The 11,339-nt window shown below is 40.3% G+C and overlaps 1 protein-coding gene across 1 annotated transcript; it reads left to right on the top strand.

The window, feature by feature from the left end:
• Positions 1-19: 19 nt before the first annotated feature.
• Positions 20-9,839, top strand: LOC128892365 (U-scoloptoxin(01)-Er1a). Its single transcript, XM_054152737.1, has 6 exons — positions 20-198; positions 4,346-4,477; positions 4,832-4,903; positions 7,739-7,861; positions 8,437-8,538; positions 9,003-9,839. Exons 3-6 carry the CDS (start codon positions 4,832-4,834, stop codon positions 9,078-9,080), a joined length of 375 nt encoding a protein of 124 aa, XP_054008712.1. The 5' UTR covers positions 20-198; positions 4,346-4,477; the 3' UTR covers positions 9,081-9,839.
• Positions 9,840-11,339: the final 1,500 nt, after the last annotated feature.

Below are 11,339 nucleotides of genomic sequence, written 5' to 3'. Positions count from 1 at the left end.
CGCAACGAAGATAAGACCGCGCCGCGCCGCGCCGCGTCGGGTCGATTGTACGCTGCGTGCTCATAAGATGCGAATAAGAATCGAGGTAGAATCGAATTAAAATAATTGGACAATCGACGGACGCGCAGGAAAATCGATAAGGAACGCCAGCGAAAAGTTCCGAAAGACTGCCAGAGGATCCATCGATCATCGCGAGATGTAATCACGAAGTTTGTCACAGTTTTGCGATCGACGAGGACGATCAGATTTCTAATCAGTGGCGCGGTTTCTTCGTGGGACTTACGACGAAGTGAATATGTTAAAAAAAGAATGCTTCGTTAGATTTAATTTTGTTTTGAGAAGACTTGTTTGTTTTACCAGTGATACATCAATGATGTCATTTAACACGTTGTGGTGACAAAATTGTCAATACGGATTTAAATAAATTAATTTTAGAGCTGAGGCGTCGAAGAAAATGAATCTGTATAGGATTAGTAAATTTTTAAGAGGTTGCAAAAATAAGCAGTACCAGAAATGTTGAATTATATCATTTCTACTTGTATAGAAATGGAATTTTAGCCTCGTAGAAATGTTGACAATTATTAGTCTGGGAGTCGACGTGTTAAAAGTAAAAGTAAACTACTCAACCCACACCAATTCAGATTCTTTGATTCTATCACATTCTTAACAAGCTTGACCGTGCATAAAACCGCAGAGGAATAAAGTGTACTATGAAACCAAGTGACTCATCAAATACAATTACGATGCTTTATTTGGTGTCCCAGTCCCGAGACAGGTTGCGCACCCCTGGCCTATTGGATAATCCGCCGTCAGGTGGAAATATTTAATCGAGTAGCAGTAGTAGAAACGTGAGAAAGACTTTCATATATCGCTTATTGTACGCGACAGGAAAGATGCTCGGAAGTCAACTCGTTATGAAATTACGAAAGCTTATAGCGGTTGAACATCGCCGAGCGTGTGAAGATTCGGCGCGGAGAGGTAAAACCGTCGCGTCGCGTCGGAGTCGTGACGAAAGTGTCCATTAAAACGAATGGTTCCCTTTTGATTGGTTTCCTCAAGGAAAAGAAGAGTCCGCGTAATCTATTCTTTCCTCTCGATTGTAATAAGACGTAATAAGAATCCGCGCCTTTACACCGCGTAACCATTATAACGGGGACATTATGATACATAGCGAGATAAGATACATTTGAAACCGCTATCGGGGCTCGCGTTAAATTAAGTAAACAAGAGATCGAGGAAGGGAGACTTTCTAATGCGACCATAATATATCCTAATAACAGGTTTCCTAACAAGAGGACACGAATTTTCCTCTCCATCAAAGCCGACGTCTTGGTCGCATCAAGATGACTCCGCGACTATTCTCGATCCTAAAGAAGACGGGCAGACCTTCCCACGAGCGCTGCGTGGATTTTGCAACTGACTCGATATATAATTAACGATAATTTAATTCAAAACGACACGTCTACTCTCGCTGTGTCATCCTTTCTCCTTTGATGCGTATTTTCCGCATTTGTTTCGCGTAATTTGAAACAGATAGACGATCATGCTAGTTACGTGTGAAATGTGCTAGTCTCTCCGAGCACATCTGTTTCAACACTTTTCATTCTTTTCAATGGAGCTCTAGTTGGCGAGTGTAACAGCTATGGATACGTTTATCGACAGTTGTCATTTTTAGCGATAGTAGGAAATTCCAAGTATAGGAAGTTCAGTTTTGATTGCACCGTGAGGAGATAGCACATACTATGGCGTACGAACAAAATCTTCCATTTTTCTTTATTGAAATTTAAATCGCGTAAACGAAAGATTAATATATATATACATTATACATTTAAATATTGGGTTGTCCAGAAAGTTCGTGGCAATTTTTAAAAAAAATTCAAAGGCACATTTGAATCTTGACATATATTTATTGAACTATATATAGTAAGTGCCATTTTATTCCTTAACCTTTCCATCTTTTATACCTTTTATACCTACATTGTGGAACTTTATAGAAAATAAAATCTTTGCAAACGTTCCTAAAAAAAGGATCAACTTACATATAAATTTATTTTACTATGTAAATATTATAATATAAACTTTACTTTTATTATTTTTTATATTCTTGCATATTATGTGCATTATAAAGTGTATTTACATTTTGCAAGCTAGAGTGTGATCCATGTAATAATTCATATTATTTACAGGCATGTATAAACATATACATATACGTTGAACAAATGGCTACAGAAAACGCTGGAAAACGACGTACAAGTTCGTTATCTGATTCGAGTCAGAGCCAAGGCGAGCCGTCGTTGGAATTAGCCGTCTAATTCCGTAGAATTTGCATGTCAATGTGGAAAAGTTCGCGACCAGCGATTATCCCGCGCTAATTGCTACCGAACGCGGCTCGAAAATTGAGGGTTTACAGAGAGGAAGATGGAACGGGCAACCATGCAAACGAACGATTCGATCTCTCGCGAGATTCCTCTTTTCCGCATGTTCTCAACTATAGGTGTAGTCCACGAATAACTCCCAACTTCCTGGTTCTCAAATGTACTCGTACGACACAATCGACGAAATTCATTTATTCGTTAATGTAACTATAATCTTATCTCTTCTTCTCGTTACGATCACTTTCACGATCTACTTTTTATGCAAGTACTTTCTGTGCTTCTTCTCTTGGCTTAATTATGAATTCGAATTTCTGTATTAAATTATTTATAATTTGTTTGTGTGTTGCAGGATGAATGTATAAGTTTTGGTTCTGTAAAATTCTGCCAACTCAACATGATGTATCGAATAGTATGGCGAAACATTCGTGTCTCTTAACTCTCTTTCTAATTCTTCGTGACTCTAAGTTTATACACGTTATCTAGATACATTATTTATGTCCGATATAATCCTGTTATCAATATGCATCAGTTTTAGCCTTGGAGCGATAGTGTGATCTTTTAATATGAACTGTTTTCAATTTACAATAATGACTACAGACATTGCATCACTTCTTAATAATATTAATTATTATTAATGATAAACCAACACAATTTAAAATAACTAAATTGTTTAACCCAAAAAATGGAGTTGATCGATTTGTAAAATCGATTCCATATATAGAACATTTTTCCAAGATCGACTCCCTACGCTAACATGAATCGTAAAGTCTTTTTCGGGGCTCAGTTTACGACCACCATTTTCCGTTCCGCTTGCAAATCCCACGATAAAAACGTCCCATTGTGTCTGATCGATGGGAATCGTTGAAATAATCTCGAGTATCCTTCTCCCGAGAAACACAAACAAAGTGTAATTAATCGATAGGATCGCGTTCAATCCACGAAAGGCGTCGTGTCCGCCGAGCGAGGAGCTTCTTTGAGAGATCGACGCGACGCCGACCGCGGCCGACGCGACGATGCAGGAAGTAGGTTTTGAAACGAGCTAAGTTTATGGAAACCGAGAGGAAGATTTTCTTTTTGTGATCAGCATTCTTTCTACTCCCATTTTACGGAATAAATTCAGATTCTGTTTGTTAGTGGGAGGAGGGATTTAAGCCTTGATAACCCTTTCTCCTTGCATTCACCACTGAAATCTCCCTTTGGTCCTTGCAACGCGATCGTTTTCACGGTTGTAGAAGCACCAGACTTTGCGTAAACTTACAATTAGTATTCGCGGTGAAAAAATAACGAGATTACGTAGATCAGAACTGTCGACCACGTTTCCTCTCGTCGGCCCTCGTAACTGACAGCACTTTCGCGGCCACGAGGGCTGCCAAAACTATAATCGAACTTATCTTAACGCGTTCACGTTCTATGCATGTGAATTTACTTTAAGCAAAGAGTCTTGGCAGCGTGACTTTTCAAAGAAAGAAATCTAGAGTACTCTACATAGAGTATTCTTCATAAAGATTCATGAATTTCATATAAATTCATTTCCTCTGATGGCTAACATATATGTAGAATGAATTGTTTAGTTGTTCAGAGAATAGTACTGTCAGCCATATATGGGTGTCGAACGATTCCCAACCTGTTTTTCCTGTAACAACCCCGTTGTCAGGACGACTAGTACGTGGAAAAATTGCAGCCCCTGGTTCAAGTACGATCAAGTTACGAGTGTTTTCACGGGTGTAAGAGCACGAAGGGATTGCGTAAGAGAAGAATCTGCGGCATCGCTCAAGATCCCTCCACTACCTCCCTGGGATCTTCTCTTTCTCCGTTCGTCCGGTGTGGGAGCCCCGTGTAAGAGGGCCTCTCAAGAACCCCCCCTTGTTCCTGCTCGATCTCTAAAGCCATATATATACCACCACTTCGTGGTGGCATTCTTCAAGAAAGAAACTTTGCCGGTAACACCGTCAAGACCGAAACTTGTGTAGGCGGAGGTCCAGAGGAACAGAGGACAGGTGGAGAGTGCGTTGTGCGATCGAGGAACAAGGATCAACCAGAGATAAATGAACACCACGCGGAAGGATACTGCGGATTAAGGTGTTTGGATCTTGTATGATAAGGTGAGTCCAATTCTTACCGGTATTTAACCCTTTTTAATCGAAAATCCAGACGTTTCGTTTGAAAGAAATTCAATTATTTCTTTATTTCTTCGAATAAATATTATTCTTCTCTATACTTCTGTAATTATACATATACACATGACATACTCTCCTATATTATATGTCACAGCCAAATTATTGATTTTAAAATATGAAGAACGTGTACGAGACTATTAGGTACGAAATGGTTAAAAGAAATCATTAGCAAATTTCAACGTTAGAGTATTCTTCTGTGATCTTCGGTTCACTATGATCGACTGTCTTTTATTATGTCTTTGAATTTATCGATCAGTGTACTCTTTCTTTTTCTTTCAGATGATTTCGCGGTACCACATTCTGTGCGCGATCCTGCTCTACGGCGCGGTTTTGTTGTACCAAGCGATGGCGGTAAGTAGCGACCCCCCGTTAAATGGATGGTTGGAACAACGTTGTCTATTAGACAAATATTTCAATAGAATTTTAATCGAGGTGAATTCACGTCAGCGGTCGCGAATGTGTTAAAAAAACCATAATCTTATTGTCAGAGCTGGCTAAGCTGGAAAAATGTAAATGTACCAATGGTGAGGATGCCTTCCTCGAATCTAGTCAACATCCGAAACGTTAGATCGAGTTATGATGCGATGGTACTCTGAATAACTTTGATCCAAAAGTGATGCGTTACTGCGCAACAGCGAGATCTGGCGGGGAGGGGAATCATCTCTCGAGCAAACAATGCTTTTACGAAACCTGTGCTGAATTCAACCGCGAAATTATTATATTCAACATGGTTTCTCACGTGCAACAATGACAGAGGGCGACTGAGTATCTTCTCGCGTCATCTTCCTCAGCTGGTAGCGTGAAGTAATTCATTAATTAACCCCTATTGCGTGAATGTGCTTTCTCGTCGCGACTCACGCTTCCTTGGACATAGTCGTTCGTTCTGCGAACAAGACGTTTGGAAATCGCGCACGCTGGTGTTTCTCGATTAACACGACTCGAAAAACGCGACATTTGTTGCGTAACTAATTTTCTTCGAGTTCACAAATAATTTTTCGTTTTTCCTGAATAATCTATTATTCAACTTGTGTGACTTTGGAAGTATCGAAATACCCGCGAACAGAGAATCCAGGAGAATCGTGTGTCGATTCCAGGAATTACGAAACACGCCAGGATAATTCGAACGCGCCTCCGTTTGTTAGAAATTTTATCCACAGACGATCGTGCGACCGTCGAGCCGCGTGCGTATTCATTTTCACCGGAAACGATGACCGTGAACGCGTATCGAAACGGAAGGACGGGATGGAAGGGAACCGAATTTTCAATGGCAGCGGCCAGAGAAACGAAAATGATTAATTAATACGAGGATCGCTATCGCGATTAACATTCACGGTCCCGCGCCTCCAAATCCGCAATAAAATCAACGAATCGATGTCGCAATTTTGCTGGATTCTTCTCCGTCATCCGGCATTCTCGATACTTGGATAAGGATTTCCTCATTTGCGATGATGGCAGTGCCAGGTCATCCTTGCAACTCAATTGTGAATTGGTATTTCATTTTAAATTATCGATCAACTCGGAATATCGTTTTTGAAGTGTAACACAGGTCTATTTCCATGTCAGTTTTACATTCTAAGCTGTAAGGTATACATACCCGTATATACATACAGGGTGTCCGAAAAATGTTCTAGGTCCTTGAAAAGGGTAGTTTGGGCGGCAATTTGAAACAACTTTTCCCTTAGCGAAAATGTTGTCTGAGGTTTCGTTTAGGAGATATTAAGAGAAAAGCCCGAGCGATCAGAGAGCGGGTATGCCGGTGGAGCGGCTGCGGTAGCGTAGGTTACGCGCTAGTTGTTTCAAATCAGCCCTCGAACCACCCCTTTCAAGGACCTCCAACATTTTTCGGACACAGCCCTCGAAGATGAGATAAAAGTATCGAGAATTTCTTAATCTCCGATCACCCTACTCTCAGATCCTTGCAATCCATTTCTGAGCTGATCACCGTTGCGAATTGTTCGAATTCGTCACTTTCTCTGGAAGCTGTTCGATGGTATCTCTTCCAGGAAACCCTGACCTATCCGAATCCCTCTCGCGGTGAGTTCGTCCATCGCGGCCGTGGCTTCTTAACCAAGCATCGAAATCACCCGTCGCTCCGAGAGGGTGGAGCCCGCGTTTTGCGGTTGCGCGCGTACCGCTGCTCGAGAAATCGAATACAAAGGCACGGAGATGCGCATCCGCTCGCGGGGAACAATGTAACCCGACTTCCGGTCAGACATCGGCACGTGCACGCACTGGACTGGCTCGTTTCGTGTGTCGCAACGGCCTCCTTCTTTCCTCTCATCTCGACCGATAGCCAATTGCGAAAAAGATCCCGCGCAGAGATCCCCCTACGACGGTCTAGACGTTCTTTAAGAGCTGTTCGGATCATTAACCGTCGTCCGCGGAGAAGGGCTTCGCCGAGCGAACTCTTGAACCTTTACCTTTGTTTCACGCACCGGAACCCAGGTGAATTATTTACGGAATGACGCGCCACTGTAGATGAAACTTTATGAGAATTCTACTTTAGGTCTTTTTATGCACAGAAGATCTATTAACAGATATAGACATGATTTTTCAACTAATTTTACTAATCTTCGAATATTGGACAAACTTTCCAACATTTTTTACAGACAATGGGAATGGGAGGACAAGTTTAGAAAAAAAGAAAAGAAAAGGAACGATTTAATAAATACAAATTGATGAGCAAATGATGTATCGTGGTAACAAAGCTAACGTGGAAAGGACATGCGATTAATAACGTGCATTCTCGGTCGGTCCACATTGTATTGTGAACGATAATGCATGACGAAAGCTGTCGGTACTGTTTCGACAGAGTCACGAGGCAGTTGCCGCTGTGCAAATGTTTTCCTTAATTACGTCTTATGGCTAATTGCCTTTGTTCCAAGGGAAATCCAGTTGCGAGACACATATCTTCTTGCGTGAACTTAGAGAAATATTTTAGCCTTTCAAAGACTTTATTAAAGATACTTTGTTAAAGTCACGAGTGTTGCGGAAAATGAGAAAAAAGAATGCAATGGAAACAAATATTTTCTCTATTCTACCAATTGAGATCCGAAAAATCTGTGAAAAATCCGTGCTTTCAAGTGAAGCCACATTATATTAGCTATTTGATTAATCGATACAAAATACAAAATGTGACATATGTCGTTTTTGAAATAACCAACTTGATCTCTATTGACGTTTCAGCAAGTAGACGGTTACACGCCTGGCGTGGATTACCCGATCTACGACTCCGTACCTTTCGGCCTGACATTTACCTGCGGAGGCAAGTTACCTGGCTACTATGCCGATCCTGAAGCCAGATGTCAGGTGAATCCACAGCGCAAACCATAGTGGAATTATCTCCATTTACGTTTTAATATTAAAACAATCAGCGTTGAATTTATTTACGATTGCACTACATCTCTCAATTTAACAGATATTTCAAGTAAAGTTTCATTTCTTATTAAAAATGTAAAATTTTAATTGATAAATTTTTATTAAATCATCTTAATTTTTGTTTAACTTCGTCTGACTTTGAGATCATACATCCATTATCTGAACTTTTTAAGTCTAATGTAATCGTGTAATCCTAATGGCTCAATTGTACTCTGCAAGCAACAGCAAGGCCTGCAAACACCTTGTTTACAACAACTATTTTATAATTTCTCAGGTCAAGGTACACCTGGAAATCCGTGTTTATTAACATTTTCTTTACACTTTCTATGTGCTTCTCTCTATAATTAAATAATTGTTTTTGGGTAACAAATATAATTTGAATTATAAAGAATTAATTGGGTTTTTAACTCGAAACTTAAAATCTGAAATTCTACTATTACATATAATTATTATCTTTAAAGTGACCAAGAGAAAATCGAATTAAATTTATGATATTTTCTTTGCAGGTTTGGCACTGGTGCTTACCAAATGGACGCATGTTCAGCTTCCTTTGTCCAAACGGCACCGTCTTTAGCCAGTCAGCACGCGTCTGTGATTGGTGGTTCAAGGTGTAAACCTCTGACATTCTTTAACAATTTCTATCTATAATTATTTTGATCCTCTACGAGTATTTTCTTTCATTCGTTGATATTTATAACAAAGTCGAGCATTTTCGACTTGGAATGTACAGCTATATCTTGTGTAATATTATATGGTGGACCATTGTATAATCTCTCATTTATCAAAGTTATTTTGGAGATATTTCTTTCTATAATATAATATAATTAACCTCTTTAGGGACGATTTTTCTTCAAGCTTTTCTTATATCTCTAACTGTACATCGAAAATAACATTATCAGCCCAGCCAACCCGTAAAATTTCTACTCCTCTTGTTGAGGAATTATAATTGTAAACAAGTAAACGTCCACATATGTAGCCAAGGACGTGAAAAGATTAATTTACAAATAAGTGGTAACCATTTCAGGCAAGCAACTAAAAGTGATTTATTTCGTGTTTTTTTCATTTGTCGTAGGTGGATTGCAACGACTCGCCGAGATTGTACGGTATCAACGACGACCTCTACAGAGACGTGAACGGGAACAAGATCTAACTCGAACTGTATCCCCTGTGAAACATGATCGTAAGCGTCGACGAAGACCGTTTCTGTGCAGTCTCTTCACGGCGAGAGAGCAACTCTTAACGGAAGCGAGATTCGTCCATCGAGTTCCTAGCTTGCCGGCGGAGAATCGGCCAACGAACAAGGCACTGTTGTACTCTCAGACGCTAAATTCTGACTGTTGCGAGGCTGTTCGAACATTGTAGATACACTTTCCAAACGAACTTGACCGCACGTGCTCTGTAACGTTTCCACTAGAATCGCTGAAAAATCTTATCGCACCGTTTCGCTCCGACGGACGATCCAGGATACCATACTTAATCGCCTTATAATGAAAATCGATCACTTCAATAAAAACAAACAACTGATGCATTAATTTTTCTCCTGTGTGAACCGAGCGAACGGAAGCCACACTCTGATCGCGTCGATTTAACCGAGAAATGCCTTTTTCATTTTCCAACTGCGCAGCGTGAAACGAGCGAGAACAGTTTTAGTGGTTCCATCGACGAGGTAAATGGAGCCTCGATCGCGTAACGAACAGTCGAAATCGCTACGAATGATTTCTTGGCATGATCGGACAATAGAAAGTGAGCAGTCCTCGCGAGCGGCCAGTTCGACTCGTACCTTTTCCTCGTCGAACGTCGCGTCGCTGTCGCCGTCGCCGTCGATGCTACACTTTTCTGTTTACGCTTTACATGCACATCCAGTCGTCTGTACACCATTTAGGCCAGTCTACGGAGATCCGAAAATAATGTTTAAGAGCAGGCGTTTCATTCGTACCAATGGGCGTGTTTATGTTGGAAGTTTCGAATGTTTCGTTATTTTGAAACAAAGTTAGAGGGGAGAGTAAAAGAAAAAAGCTGCAACGGCTACAGTTTTTCTATTACATTTTCGAAACTAAGCATAATTTTGTAAGAGAAGCATAGTTGTCTAAAAATTACTTCTTTAGATAGATTTAATCTGCTAGATCTGAAACAAAATGTAACGATATTACTCTTTCTACTGAAACTTGATTACTTGAAGAATCGGTGCATACATATATGTCAGCTGATCCGCGAGGGGATCTATCGAACGCTTCTCTAAAACGTCACGCATGTATAATTACAGTTTCTATGACCAAGAATTTCGATCGGCTTTTTCAAGCGTTGCGTAAACGAATAGAAATTTTGGCGCGCCCATTTACGAAACTCTAGCTTCCTGTATCGAAGTATACAATTTAAAGTAACAAGGCCAAAGTCAACGAGCAACGCCCGTTATTCCGTTGACGTCCTGTTGCGTTGACTACGTGAGACAAATTAAAAAGTCCCTGTTGCATCGGCTGCTATCAACGGGAAAAAGAAAGATCGATCTTGGACGAAATAGTAAGTCGTATCAAGTCACACTCCGCGTCGTTACAAAACAACAAATTGCTCACAGCTATCAGGTTCTTTTTTGTTCGAGATTCGAGGTATAGTTGGAAGAATGAAAAGTCAAACCTAGATGGGATTTGAGATTACAAGTTTTATTGAGTCACGTGTGCCAGTGATGTAACGTTATATGATTTGTGTACAACCGAGGAAAAATTATTCGACAAAGAGTATTATATACTCTTCTTACTGATTGTATATTTGGGAGAATGAACGATCAGATTCCTTTCTTTCATTAAATCAGTTTATGCAATCATAATTGATACTTGAACTGAATTATGGCAAACAGTATGTAAATATCAAAAGATGAACAATGGTGAGAGACGATTCGTGACGTTATATCGAGAGATAACCATCGATATTGGAATTACTACACCTAGTCCCACATGATTGCGATCGCAACAAGATTAAACGTCTCTGGGATACTTTTTGCGTGGCCATCGGCATCACCAGAGAGTCCATTATTACCAGGCTGAAGATCCTGAAAACGATGGACACGTTTATTAAAAATTTCCATACAACTTTCCAGTGAACGTGTAACGCGTTAATATTCCGCGCGCGTGAAAACCACGCGTCGGCGTCGGGACGCTCCTCGAACGATTCGCGAGCGCAAATACCACGGGCATACCCTACACGCCTCGTTCTGAAATTCTTAGCGATCCCCTTTCAAAGATCAGAAGGCGTGTCACTTATGGAAGAGGAAATTTGAAGTGACTGACATTAACACTAAGTTTATAAAGATTTTTTATCAGCTGTATTACCAAAGTAATGCTTTCACGAGTGAAGCTGATTTACTAGAATTAATTACAAGACTTAATCAAGAGATTTGATATAGGTATACTTGTCA

The sequence above is a fragment of the Hylaeus anthracinus genome, unplaced genomic scaffold (genome assembly GCF_026225885.1).
Source record: "Hylaeus anthracinus isolate JK02 unplaced genomic scaffold, UHH_iyHylAnth1.0_haploid 12002, whole genome shotgun sequence".
In the NCBI taxonomy this organism is placed as follows: Eukaryota; Metazoa; Arthropoda; class Insecta; order Hymenoptera; family Colletidae; genus Hylaeus; species Hylaeus anthracinus.
This window is presented reverse-complemented; position numbering and strand designations above follow the sequence as displayed.

Coding starts and splice junctions, on each gene's coding strand:
- LOC128892365 (XM_054152737.1), top strand. CDS start 4,832: ATGATTTCGCGGTACCACATTCTGTGCGCGATCCTGCTCTACGGCGCG. Junction 4,904..7,738: donor TGTTGTACCAAGCGATGGCG/GTAAGTAGCGAC, acceptor TTGACGTTTCAG/CAAGTAGACGGTTACACGCC. Junction 8,539..9,002: donor TCTGTGATTGGTGGTTCAAG/GTGTAAACCTCT, acceptor CATTTGTCGTAG/GTGGATTGCAACGACTCGCC.